The sequence below is a fragment of the Cetorhinus maximus genome, chromosome 7 (genome assembly GCF_964194155.1).
Source record: "Cetorhinus maximus chromosome 7, sCetMax3.hap1.1, whole genome shotgun sequence".
Taxonomy (NCBI): domain Eukaryota; kingdom Metazoa; phylum Chordata; class Chondrichthyes; order Lamniformes; family Cetorhinidae; genus Cetorhinus; species Cetorhinus maximus.
The window spans coordinates 24,290,813-24,304,596 of record NC_135885.1 but is presented as its reverse complement, the minus strand read 5'-3'; the positions used below and the strand labels follow the sequence as shown (position 1 = coordinate 24,304,596).

The window sequence follows — 13,784 nt, the reverse complement described above, 5'->3', positions numbered from 1 at the left end:
AGATACAATAAGCATAGTGAGAGAGGGAATACTGGAGCGTCTGACATCCTTGAAGGCGGATAAGTCGCCAGGGCCGGATGGATTGTATCCCAGGCTGTTAAAGGAAGCCAGGGAGGAAATAGCGGATGCTCTGAGGTTCATTTTCCAATCCTCACTAGATACAGGTGAGGTACCAGAGGATTGGAGGTTTGCAAATGTTGTACCATTATTTAGAAAGGGTGTAAGGGACAGGCCAGAAAATTATAGATTGTTCAGTCTGACTTCAGTGCTGGGTAAATTATTGGAATCAATTCTGAGACAGGATAAACTGTCACTTAGAAGGGCACAGGTTGATCAGGGACAGTCAGCATGGTTTTGTTAGGGGAAGATTGTGTCTTACTAATTTAATAGAATTTTTTGAGGAAGTAGCAAGGAAGATTGATGAGGGTAGTGCAGTCGATGTTGTCTATATGGATTTTACTAAGTCATTTGACAAGGTCCCACATGGCAGACTGGTCAGAAAAGTGAGATTCCATGGGACACAGGGGAATGTGACAAGTTGGATCCAAAATTGGCTCAGCAACAGGAGACAAAGGGTAATGGTCAATGGAATTTTTTTGCGAATGGAAAACATTTTCCAGTGGTGTTCCAGAGGGCTGTGTTGGGGCCCTTGCTATTTGTTGCATATATTAATGATTTGGACATAAATGTGGGAGGTATAATTGAAAAATTTGCAGATGACACAAAAATTGGCCGTGTAGTTGACAGTGAAGAGAATAGCTGTCGTCTCCAGAACGGTACACCAATGGTTTGGTTGAGTGGGCAGAAAAGTGGCAAATGGAATTCACTCTGGAAAAATGTGAGGTAATGCATTTGAGGAAGGCAGACAAAGCAAGGAAATACTCAATAAACGGGAGGATATTGAGAGAGGTTGAGGAAGTGGGAGACCTTAGAGTGCATGCCCACAGGTCCCTGAAGGCGGCAGGGCAGGTGAGCAAGGTGGTAAAGAAAGCATATGGAATGCCTTCCTTTATTGGATGAGGTATTGAATACAAAAGCAGGGATGTAATGATGGCACTGTATAAAACGCTGGTAAGGCAATAGCTGGAATTCTGTGTACAGTTCTGGTCACCACGTTACAGGAAGGACATAATTGCTCTGGAGAGAGTAGAGAGAAGATTTACAAGAATGCTGCCAGGGCTTGAAAATTGCAGCAATGACGAAAGGTTGGATAGGTTAGGGTTGTTTTTCTTAGAACAGAGGAGGCTGAGGGGTGACCTAGTGAGGCATGCAAAATTCTGAGAGGTCTAGACGGGTAGACAGCAAAGACTTGTTCCCCTTAGCTGAGGGGTCAATTACCAGGGGGCATAGATTTAAGATGATTGGTAGAAGGAACAGAGGGGACATGAGAAAAAATTTTTTCATGCAGAGGATGGTGGGAGTCTTGAATTCACTGCCTAAATCGGTGGTTGAGGCTGAAACGCTCAACTCATTTAAAAGGTACTTGGATCTGCAAGGCTACGGACCAGGTGCTGGAAAATGGGATTAAAATGAGTGAGGAGTTTGTTTTTCATCTTTTTCTGGCCGACACATACATGGGCTGAATTGCCTCTTTCTGCACCGTAGCTTTTCTATGGTTCTGTGGAAAATGTTTACAACTGGCAAGATTATCACGTTGATTTTTCCCAGAAGTGCTGGTCATAATGATAACATGAAAGATATTTATATTCTGGAGAAAGTAACTTCTAGAAACAAGTTGAAACAATGGGATTTACAGATCAAAAAGGGAGAAATATATTTGAAGAAGGATGGAAGGCTGTGTGAGGTGTGGCCTTGTGAGATCCTAAAAGGTGACTGTGTGAAACAGAGTTGGGGAAAAAGCCTCTAGCCACCCTGAAGTAGTTTGCTATTCCAGTAACCAAAGTTATATTAAAAGCCCTTTGGAAGTCCATTGTCCAGTGTGTGCTTGTGGTAATTTTGTTAGATGACTTTATAAATTTGGAATCTATTTGGTCTGTTGTCTAAATGGGGGTGTGTAGTTAGAAGTTTGGGTAAATAAAAATGTTGGGAACTGTTATAACTGCTGTCATGAAGGTAGGATAATTTCCATAATATTTTTCTGATTTATTGTAAAGTAGGTTTATGGGGTTGTGTTGTTATGTCTGTGTGTGCGATTTAATTACATTTTGTAGCCAAGCAGACTGCAAGTTGAAGTCATCAAAAGAAGTAAGATGTAGAAGTGTCTTTAATATGCTAATGAGTAAACATGGTTGGGGTCTTAGCATGTAAGGTGTAAAGAGAATTTGCATTTTTAGATAGATGAAGGGGGATTTGAATTTCAAAGAGGTTAATGAGAATAATAGAAACATGAAAAGATTATATTATGAGAAAGGTAAAAGTTCCAAAGACATATGGAAACAATGGAATTTACATATTAAAAAGGGAGAAACACGTATAAAGGGGAATGAGGCTGTGTGTCAGGCAAAGCATTGTAAGATCTAACAGAAGCGTGAGAAGCCTCCAGCATTTGTGCATAAACCTGCTGTCTACTGAAACCAAAGCTGGAGAGCGCCATTTTGAATTCCACTGTCCAGAGTATTGTGTTAATTTGCTGGATGTTTAAAATCTAAAAAATCTATTTTTGGTCCGTTGCCTTAGAGGGGGTGTAACTAGGGATTTTAGGAGTTATTATAGTAGTAATTTGTAGACCTATGTATGTGCTTGAAATCTTTTCTTTTGTTAATAAATATCTCAATTTTAGTTTTTAAAAAAATCTCTAAAGCCTTGGTGGACTTATTACTTCTGAATTCAGGGCACACATCTCAAAATAAATACAAATTGCAAAACCGTTGTGATAGCATGATCAAGTTTCCCTTGTGGATTTGATCCACCTGGCACACATCATCTGCCGCGTTATAACACTGTATAACTGTAATCTTGTGTATGTTTAAGTTGTTTCTTCTTCTTTTGTTAATAAATGTTTGAATTTAATCTTTAAAAGCTGTAAAGGTGGTAATGAACTCATTAATTCTGACTTCAGTGCACAAGCCTTTTTGTAATAAATACAAATTGCAAAATCATTGTGATAGTGTGGCCAAGTTTCCCTTGTGGATTTGGTCAGCCTGGCAAATACCACCTGCCATATCATAACAGTATGATCTATAAACATTTAAAAAAAATAATTAAACAGAAAATATTTAAATTCAGCTGCATGGAAGTGAAATGGTTTCTGTATTTTTACACGAGGAAAATTCTCTAGTGTTAATTGAGGTTCAATTTACGATTGTGCTACTGAAGCGTTCGCACCAAAGATGTACTCCATGTAGCTAGCAGAAGTCCTGCTTGCCAAAATGTTTGAAGAAACGGTGCAAGCATCACTAATTGCTACATTTCAGAGCAACAAAGCAACATTATATTCCCTCAACAAAAGTGCAGAATATTCTTAAGGTGATAGCAGCACTACAGGCATTATCATCAATCCTTTACACTAGCATGTGCATTGCCTCAGCCACTCTGCCATCCATTATTACAACTTGAAAAGTGCAATGGCCTTAGTTAATGCTTTGTACTGGCAGACATTCAAATAATTCCAGATGCAATGCTTAGGCTGTGCTCAGTGAGCTGATCTCACACAGAACAGCATTGGTAATGTTTCTACTAGCTTCAAGACTACTTGGGCTGCAGAAATATAAATATTAAGATAATGTTTCAGGTGAGGACAGGCCTGGAGTTGGCTTAGTTGTCAACACTCAATCTTCAAGTTCACAAGGTACTGGCAGGCTGCTGCTGCTACTACTACTGACAAAACTGCACTGGAGCATGGATTATTGCCTTCATAATACCAGACGGGTGAAAAGTACTGGAAAGTTACCAAATGAAAGGAATCGCTTAACAATAATCTAACAGTTCTCATCAGCTGTCAAGTTATTCAAATCTAAAGTTGGACTGTGGCTTATTTTTTCCCTTCGTTTTCCCACAGTATAAAAGGATTGGTTGCACAAAGCAGAAGACTGTGCTTCAAAAAACGCACAGATTCTGTTTCTCCTTTTGTATCTAAGCACAAACACAGCAAGTGATATGTGCCAGGATTACTAGCTTGTGTTCTACTATTACAGATTGGCGCAAGTATCCTGTTTCAATAAACCTTGCCAATTTAAGGCTGAATTTGGATTAGAAAGAAGCTGACACAGCACTGCAACAACTTTGATTGTTCATAATTGAAAGCAGCACATAACCATTAATGTGTAAATTACTAAAAGTGGTTTAATTTGCCCCAATTTATTCATGTCAGCATGTGCATGGGAAGCTGGTTTTGAAAAATATAAATCATGCATTTGATTATTTTCAAAAAAGTACAAATAAGTATGCAAGTCATGAAAAAAACATTCTTTCCTCTGAGAATAGCATCATCAGGAACAGATCAATAGTTTTGAGTAAATGGGTTGTGATATTTTGAGTATTAAATAAAAGTCATTTGGATGCTTTCTAGAGGCATGTGCATCCATGAACATTTGTAATACAGCTATACTCAACAGATGAACCAAACTAGGGTTCTGGCTCCTTTCCCAAATGAGGAATAATTACAAAACTGAAAATATTTAAATTCAGTTGCATGGATGTGAAATGGTTGCTGTATTTTTACATATGGGAAATTCTGTAATTTAATTGAGGTTTAGCTTATGATTGTGCTACTCAGGTGTTCACACCAAGGACGTACTCCATGTAGCTAGCAGAAGTTCTGCTTGCCAAAATGTTTGAAGAGATTGTGTAAGCATCACTAACTGGAGTTATGCACAAATGCAAACCACTCCCAGGCCTATCCATGAAGAGGCTGACATGGGTGACAATGTCAACAAAGCAGATGATGAACTGCACTTATTGGGCCGTAACATCCGATTAGTATCGAAAAGTGCTGGCCGCAGAAATTAGAAGAAATAAATACCTATTTTACCTGGTCTTGAAAATTACATTGCTACTTCCATTCGCCGTTGCTTTTTGGCCTGCATTGAAAGATTCCTCGCGGGCCCCAGCGAAGTCTAGCTCCAGGGTGTTCAAGGAGGCCATGCCCCCTTTTTTTTTTTAACAGCTCTTGCTGCCATAACGCAGGTAAGCTTAAAGGACCAGAGGAAGGCAAGTGGATAGGATTTGGGAATCTGAGGTTGGGGGAGGGGTCCAAGGTCCAGGGGGGTCATGGGGGAGTCGGAGGTCCGGGGATGTCGGAGGTCAGGGGCATTGGGAGTCCCATGGGGTCGTTCTAGGTCTTTACAATAGTTACTCAGAAGTTAGAAGAAGTTTTAATTCTCCTAACTTTTCCTGAGTAACTATTGGCATAACCCCGGCAGAACCATCTGAAGTCTGCAATTTAAGCCTCATTTTTGGATGGTTCCCGATGCAGCGCAATTGTCCAGAGGAAGTGTGCACTTCTGGGAAATTGTCATGCAAACCCTTACCTGGGAACTTCCCAGAGGGATTCCCCATCACATCTCTGGGGTACCCCCCCAAATCCGACACTGGGGAGCTCGGAAGTTATGGGCCATTAAATAAGTCAGTCAGGTGTTTTACTGTTGCGTCCCAATAAAGCTATCAGACTTGGACCTAATTAAAAGACAAAAGGAGTGCATGTTCAGACAGGATGGGTCCCTCTTTCAAGTTTTTACAGTGGTAGTATGGCACACATGAAAATTGTTAAAATTCACGTTCCAGGCAGTAAAGATCAATTGATTTTTGAACTTTTAACAACTCTTCTTGTGCACGAATAGAGCACAAACAATTCAATTAATAAATAATCCCTGGAATAGCAAATTAGGTCATCCAGTCATCATTGAGTTTATTGTTAAACTCACAGCTCTCAGTACATCCATTGTACAATGAATATGAGAAAGCAACTGAATCATGTAACTTAGGATCTACTGTTTAAATACTATTCAATATCAACAGCAGTGAGATAAGAGGTGTTGCTAACCTTTTTAAATCTATTCGTTGTTGGGGTGTGGGCGTCACTGACAATGCCAGCGTTTGTTGCCCAACCCTAATTGCCCTTGAGAGGGTGGTGCTGAGCTAACTCCTTGAACCTCTGTAGTTCATCGGGTTCTTGATAACAATGGTGAGAGTGTGGTTAGCACGAGTACTGGAATGTGCTGGGAGGCATGGAATGGGAGATGGCAATGGATGACATGGGACACAGATTGGCAGATGGGGATGGCATAGGAAGAAGAGGTGGATTGGGAGATAGGGATGTTATGAGAGAGATGAAAGGAATGGCATGGGATGGATGGAATGGCATGTGACAGGTATTTAAAGAAATACGGTTACAATAAAGATATAATTTCACTGCAAATGTTCTGCAGGTCTCTGCACAACATAATGCTAAATAAAATAAATCTTGAAGACTGGACAATTAAGTGGCAAATTAATATTAACATCTATAAATGTGAGGGAATACACTTTAGTAGCAAAAACAGAAACATCATCTACACTTTAAAAAACAAGAAACTGAACAGGGTAGAGGAGCAAAGTTATCAAGGTATTCAGGAGAGCAAATCATTAAAAGCAGCATCGCTGGTCAGTAAAACAATTAAAAATACTAACAAAGCACTAGAATTTATTTCTAGGGATATGGAACTCAAAAGTAGGGAAGTTACATTAGTATTATATACGACACTGGTCAGGCCGCACTTAAAAGGACTACGCATAACTCTGGTTTCCATTCTATAAAAAACAACTAGAAGCTCAGAGAGATCACAGCCATCAGGAAAGATCAAACAGGTTGTGGCTTTTATCTTTAGAAAACAGAAGACTTTGAGCTGTTTAAATCAATGAATGGGTTGAACAGGTTAGATGTGGAGAGAACAGCTTCACTTAAAAGGAGAATTCAAAAGGTCGGGGGGAGAGGAACACCAGAAATACAAGATAGTTACTAATATATTCAATAGGGAAATAAGTAGAAATTTCTCCAGAATGGTTAGAATGTGGAACCCATTACCACAGGAAGTAGTTGAGACAAATAGCTTAGATGATTTCAAAAGGAAACCAGGTGCATGCATGAGAGAGAGGGAACAGAAAGATATGCTGAGAGGTTGGGATTACATAGACATAACTGGAGGAGACTCATACAAAGACAAAATATCCTGGATGCTGGAAATCAGAAATAAGAACAGAAGTGCTGGAACATTTTCTCTCCACAGATGCTGCCTGGCCTACTGAGTATTTCCAGCACTTACTTAATATTGAGGGAGGCTCGTGTTGAGTATAAACGCCAGCAAAGGCCAGTTGGGCTAAATGGCCTGTTTTTGTGCTGTATATTCTAAGCAATCCTCGTGTTACATATACTTCATGATAAATTCAGCATCCTGTTCCTCCCAGGATTATATAAAAAAACAGGGGGGATAGTAAAAGGTCTGAAAGTGAGCAAGTGAGTGGAATTAGACTCGATGGCTCTTGAATGAACACTGATGCATACTGGATCATCTGAATGGCTTGTTTCTGTACTGTAACATTCTACGATGAACACAATATTAATTTGGGCATAATTTGACCAAATCCAGACAGCATTAAAACAGATTATGAGTAACAGTTTGAAATTTATGTAAATACATGGTCAGAGCCCAAAATGCTGCTAACCATCAAATTGCAATAAGGCCAAATCATTTAAATTGTGCCAGATGGCAGTCACTTGGTTGCAGAAAAATGGTGTTCTGTCCTGGCTTCTCATTAACACCTCTATGAAAAGTCTGAACAAGACAAAACCCTCAGTTAGCCAGTAGATGAAGGGGACTACTATTTGGTTCACTGAGATTATTGTTTATGGCCTCTGTGATGTATTCTCATTAGATTATGGTAAAGTGGTGGTCAGTGGTGTCAATGTATCAGTAATTACATTGTCAAGGTTCAATATCAATTTTCTTGTTGACTGGCAATTACATTGTTAAGACAATTGTATTGTTAAAACAGGTGATGGGCATTGGATCACCTATAAATGGGTACATGTTTCGTTTGCTCAATAGGGTATAAATGGGTACAGGTGTAACACTCCAGGGTGGAAGGGATTGGGAGAGTCTGTTAATCTGCAGAGCTGTCTTAGTAAACAGAATAATGCAAAGATGGAGGCATACTCTTTTTATGATAATTCCTAATATTTGGTCTTCTCCATTCTACTTTTAGCTTATGTCATGGTAATGAAGAATAAAGACAACCTAAGGAATCAGACAAATATAGGCAGATGATAATTGGAGTAACGCGATCCTCAAAGAAAGATCAACAGAATTCCAAATGAAAGTCAAACGCGTTTTGTTATCACTGCTGAGAATGAAGTGTTAATCAACATTAATAGGCCAACAATTAAAAAAAAAATGATTTGCCTCTGAAGCAACTTTTTAAAAATCTCAGAATACAACAGAAAGACTTGAAAGATTAGAATACATCTACAAGTCTCCCTTAGCCAGAAAAAAAAGGAATCCAGTGCCCCATTACGAATTTAAAGCTGTCAGGTACTAAAAGGATACTGTAATTAGCTATTTCAGCTTAAACTCAAAAGGGTATATGGGTAGGCATTAGCCATTTTGTGTTTCATACAACCTTCTCCAGCTTTTGTTTAAAAGCTTCAAGGGACTATTGAGCAACTGGTTACCCTCACTCATAATGGATAGGAGAAAATTCCTCCATTATATCTTGTACCTTTTCCTCCACACCACAAGTACTTCAGAACCCACACACCATTTAATACAGTACGAAAGCAGCCACAAAGCCATAAAGTATTCACAAAAAAAAAAAAGCCACCTTATATCATGCTACATTACACATAAGATGCTCTATGCTCAATCCACTGATACAATTACCTGAAGTTAACGAATTATTTTGGGCCCAGAGAAAATGGTATTAATCACTGACTGCAATTCAACATCACCAGAGAGATAAATATATTTGTATTTTTGGAGTGATGTAAAATCCTTACCTTTCAAGCTTAGATGCATAGCTCTCTCCACTACAATATTCACTGCAAATGTGTTAGCCAGGTCCACCTCAGAAATCTCAGACACTTTTTTGCATTCAATGTTAGAACCTGTGGACATTTCTTTATCAATGTGTGCTTCTGATGTTTGTTCCTTTTCATTAATGGGTGGAACATCATCTTTAGTGCCGCATTCATAATCATGGTCATCCTCAGCATAGTTTATCCTCTGAGGAGCAAAGTCATCAGTTGAAGGTAGATCATGTGGTACTAGTGAGACATGGAACCTTAGAGCAGCACCTGACAGGTCAGAAGTGCCTCGCTTAAACAGTGGATAAACACCTGTAAAGAAAAAGATATATTAAATGGAGAAATATGTTCATTTTGGAGTTTCTCTGGCTCTTCCTTCACTATTATGCAGTTTTTTTGAAAACATGCACCAATTTACATTTATAGAAAATTATTCCAAAGTGCCTCATGGAGGCAAGAAGGAAAAAGAGATATCTAGCCAAATAGGGGAAGTTAAGTCTGAAGAATAAAAGATTGATTAAAGGGGCAGGTTTTAAGAAGTGGGGAGGCTTAAAGAAAATGAGGCGCAGAGGGTTTAGGGAAGTCATTTTTTTTCTGTCTCCCTGCCCATTATTTCAGCCTGCCCCTGCTCATGGAACTTATTCTTCTTACCTCAATTGAGTTCCTTCTTATTCTTTGTTCTTGCAGGAAGTGGGATAAGAAGGTTTATAAGCAAGGTAACTGGGCATTGGTGGGCTTGTCTTACCAGTCTGCAGCCGTCTCATAGACAAGTTGGTGGAATGGGCGGATCGGTAGCAGATGAAGTTCAATGTGGAGAAATAAGGTGATACATTTTGGTAGAAAGAACATGGAGTGACAATATAAAATACAGGGTACTACTCTAAAGGGGTTGCAGGAGCAGTGGGACCTGTATGCATATATGCATAAGTCATTAAAGGTAGCAAGACAGGTTGAGAGGGCAGTTAATAAAGCATGCAGTATCCTAAGCTTTATTAATAGAGGCATAGCGTACAAGAGGAGGTTATGTTGAACTTGTATAAGACAGTAGTTAGACATCTGCATGCAGTTCTAGGTGCCACATTTTAGGAAGGATGTGGAGATATTGGAAAGAGTGAAGAGGTTTACAAGAATGGTTCCAGGGATGAGAAACTTCAGTAATGAAGATGGATTGGAAAAGTTGGGACTCTTATCCTTGGAGGAAAAAAAGAGGGCCGAGTGGAGATCTGATAGAAATATTCAAAATCATGAGGTGCCTGGACTGGACTGAGTAGACAGGAGAAAACTGTTTCCACTCATGAAGGAATCAAGAGGGCACAGATTTAAAGTAATTGGCAACAGAAACAAAAGTGATATGAGAAAAATCTTTTTCACACAGCAAGTGGTTAGGGTTTGGAATGCACTGAGTGTGTGGTGGAGGCAGGTGCAATCGAGGCACTCGAGGGAATTAGATGATTATTTGAAAAGAAACAATCTGCAGGGTTATGGGGAGAGGGCAAGGGAATGACACTAGATGAAATGCTCATTCATAAAACTGGTGCATACACGATGGGCTTAATGGCCTCCTTCTGCACTGTAATAATTCTGATTCTGTGACCTCACCCTCTGCTGCTTCACTGAACTTGTTCTCTCACTGAGCAACTATTCCTTTAGCATCATCTACTGCCTTCAAATAAAATGTGTTGCTATGCACCTGCATGGACCCTAGCAATGCCTGCCTTTTTGTATTGTTGAGTATTCTCAGTTCCAGGTCTACTGAGGTCCCTTCCCCTAGTACATAAGTAACTGTAACAGTGCTGGCCCCTATTCTTACCCTATTCTAATTTCCACATCTTACTAATCTTTACATCGGCCATCTCAGAGATGTCCTCCTCCGTTCCTTGATATCTCTATCTGCAGTGCCAGAGATGTCTATCAATAGCTACAACAAGCCCACCAATAGGCAGCTGCCTTGATTATACACCTTCTCATTCCACTTCCTGCAAGGACTCCATTCACTCCTCAGAGTTTCTCCATCTCAATCAAATCTGCTCTGATAATGCAACTTTCACCAGGCAACAAAGGCAGTAATGATTAAAGATGAATTTATATTACAAAAAGTCCTGCATTGATGTGTATATAAGCTCTGAAATTTTTAGACTCCGGTTCTTGCATGAAGTATTGTTTGACAGGAATGCAGATTGGAGATGTGGGGGTTGGCGCATCTGATTTGCAGTCTTCAAACTAATAATAGTGAGAAATGGAATTTATAGTGACTATTTTAATATGTATTTTTGAAAATAAAATGAGAAAAAAAGATGTTAAACCAAAAGGTAGTGGAAAAATGTTACAGCTGATAAGGGGGGAAAAATTAAATGTAAAACAGGGTTGAAAATTCAACTTACTAACATTTCATGGGAACTACTTTGCAGCATTGATGAACTGAAAACAATGTGAGCTTGCAAGTAATGTATGTATTTACCTCTCCATTTTGAATCATTCATATTTTTGTTACAACTGACCCTTGTGTTGCCTAATACTTCCACTAACAAGATCCTTATCCTTGTCAGAGATGAATTTTATTTATATATACATATACGAGAAAAGTGGGCACATACAAGTTCTAACTTGCTGAGCAGCAAATAATTTAAATTATTCTTCTAGCTTTGCGACAATAGAAATATTGGGATGACAGGTAACTTCTAAATGGTACTGATTTCCTCTGATCAAAAAAGAAACTAGTTTTTTGTTTCCATGTAAAATGAGCTTGCAATTATATAGCACTTTAAGCATCAGAAAGATTCCTGGGCTTTACAGACTGGGCTCTAAAAAAGACAACATGAAGGCAAAAAATAATAGAATGTATTTAAGGGGTGGGGGCTGTAAGAGCCATTGAAGATAAGTCTTTAGGTGGCTTTTAAAAGCAGGGGAGGAAGAAGCAAGGCACAGAGATTTTGGGAAGTTTAAGACTCATCAAGTTATTAAATATTTAAACTAAATTGGCTTCCAAAATGGACTTGCGCATACCACTAACTGTAAGCTTTCTCGATGACTTCTCTGCCAGGGTGGACAGATCTATGAATGAATATCCAATTAGCCGATCAGTATTATGAGGTCTTAGAGTCTCGTCATCTTTTCCATATGCCATCCATGCTTGAACTTCTAGTCTTTCTTCCTTTAGGTACCAGATCAACGATTGTGTTCGTTTCAGATTTATAGTATTTGCATGCTCAAAATTCACTGTTACATGACTTTGGTTGACAGTCAGGACTGGTTTTTGAAGCGACGTGCAAATGGCCTCTCTATCATACAGTTTATACCGGAGATAACAGAAAGTGGATTTATCCAGATGTACACGCCCAGCCAGCACTACACAGTGCAATGGGAGCCATATCCTTGATACAGTTAGTGTTATTGATATGTTACTTCCTGGGGATTCCCATTCTTTAATTTCTTCCCCACTTGTTCCACACTTCCAATCCAATGCTTCTGCAGCATTTATGACCCGCTCTCTATCACTGGGATGAGCAAAGTGGATTGAAATCTCGAGCCCACCACCCAAGTTACGTAGAGCTCCACAAGGCTGGGCAGAAGCTGTAACTTCTGGAAGACTCACCGCATACCAACCAGAGATACCTTAATATAGAATACAAAATAAATATTTGAGAATCTATTCAACATACACAGTTTGCATTTTAAAAATATAATAGACAGTACATGAATAATTAATGTAATTAATTGACATACTGACAACATGGACACAGCAGTTTAGCAGTTATAGTAAGGACAAACAACTGGGGGATCATAAATTCAAATCCTACGATACCAAATTGAATTTTAAAAATCTGGTACTTTGAGGCAGCACCCAGAAAATGATCGTGAAAGCGTCTCATAAAAATTCAACAGTTCAATAATGTCCTTTAGAGAAGAGTATCTGCCAGCCCTACTTAGTCCACTTACACAGTGGGATCATCCACTGATGACCCAGGGCCTTGTCAGTGTTACCCATTTCTCAAGATCAAGTAATAAAAATAACATGAAAGCTCACTTGGCGTATCAGTGTGGAATTCTTGAAGGGAAATGCTTCACTGTTTTTCACTGCAAGATGGCAAATTATCCTGTTTCTATGTAGCAACTGCATCTGAATTTGGAGGAATACCATGTCTACACTAGGAAATTAGCACTCTGACTGAGATTTATTCTTCTCTTTCCCTTGTTAGATCCCATTTCCTAGCAATGGGCAAGGAGGGGAGCTGCTCCCATGTCTTGTTATTCTAACTCAGACTTGTCCAACCTTTTCGCTTATGGTGGGGGAGGGGGGCAAATCTGAATGTTTTTCTCACTCAAGGGGCCGATGAGCAAATTTCAGAAAGATAAGGCTAGGCACAACAATTTACTGAATTTCAAAAAAAAGTTGAGGTTTTAAGAAAAGAAACAGTTGCTGAGCAAAAGTGCCGCAATCTCATAGCAATAAACTGTTAAGTTAAAAAAGAGTAATTAATAAAAGTGACCAGAGTGTGAGAGGCTCAGTATGTGTGTATCCGGTTCACTCCCAGACTTGGAGGTGCTCACTCACCCTCATCCACTGTGTGTGTGTGTGTGTGTGTGTCTGTGTGTGTCCGAGACTGGAAATAAGGCAGGCTCACACTCCCCCTCACTCTCAAACCAGCCTCTCGCACTCACCCCCACACACCCAGTCACTGTCGCGTGGACAGACAGACACACACACACACACACACAGTCTCTTCCCCAGGCTCCAGTCTGCCATTGCTTGGCTCCCTGAGCTCCAGCCCCGCCATATCTTTGCTTCCCGCAGCCTGGCATCCTTCAGCATACTACAACACTGGTGTTT

At 39.6% G+C, this 13,784-nt stretch overlaps 1 protein-coding gene across 1 annotated transcript in view; it reads right to left on the bottom strand.

Moving 5' to 3' along the window:
- The window catches only part of c2cd3 (C2 domain containing 3 centriole elongation regulator), a 146,149-nt gene that overhangs the window by 47,351 nt on the left and 85,014 nt on the right, over window positions 1–13,784 (bottom strand). Inside the window, exons 23-24 of the mRNA XM_078545200.1 lie at window positions 11,960–12,568; window positions 8,930–9,268 (exon numbers count right to left, since the gene is read on the bottom strand). Coding sequence (XP_078401326.1) covers window positions 8,930–9,268; window positions 11,960–12,568 — 948 coding nt within the window. The remainder of the gene's footprint in view (window positions 1–8,929; window positions 9,269–11,959; window positions 12,569–13,784) is intronic.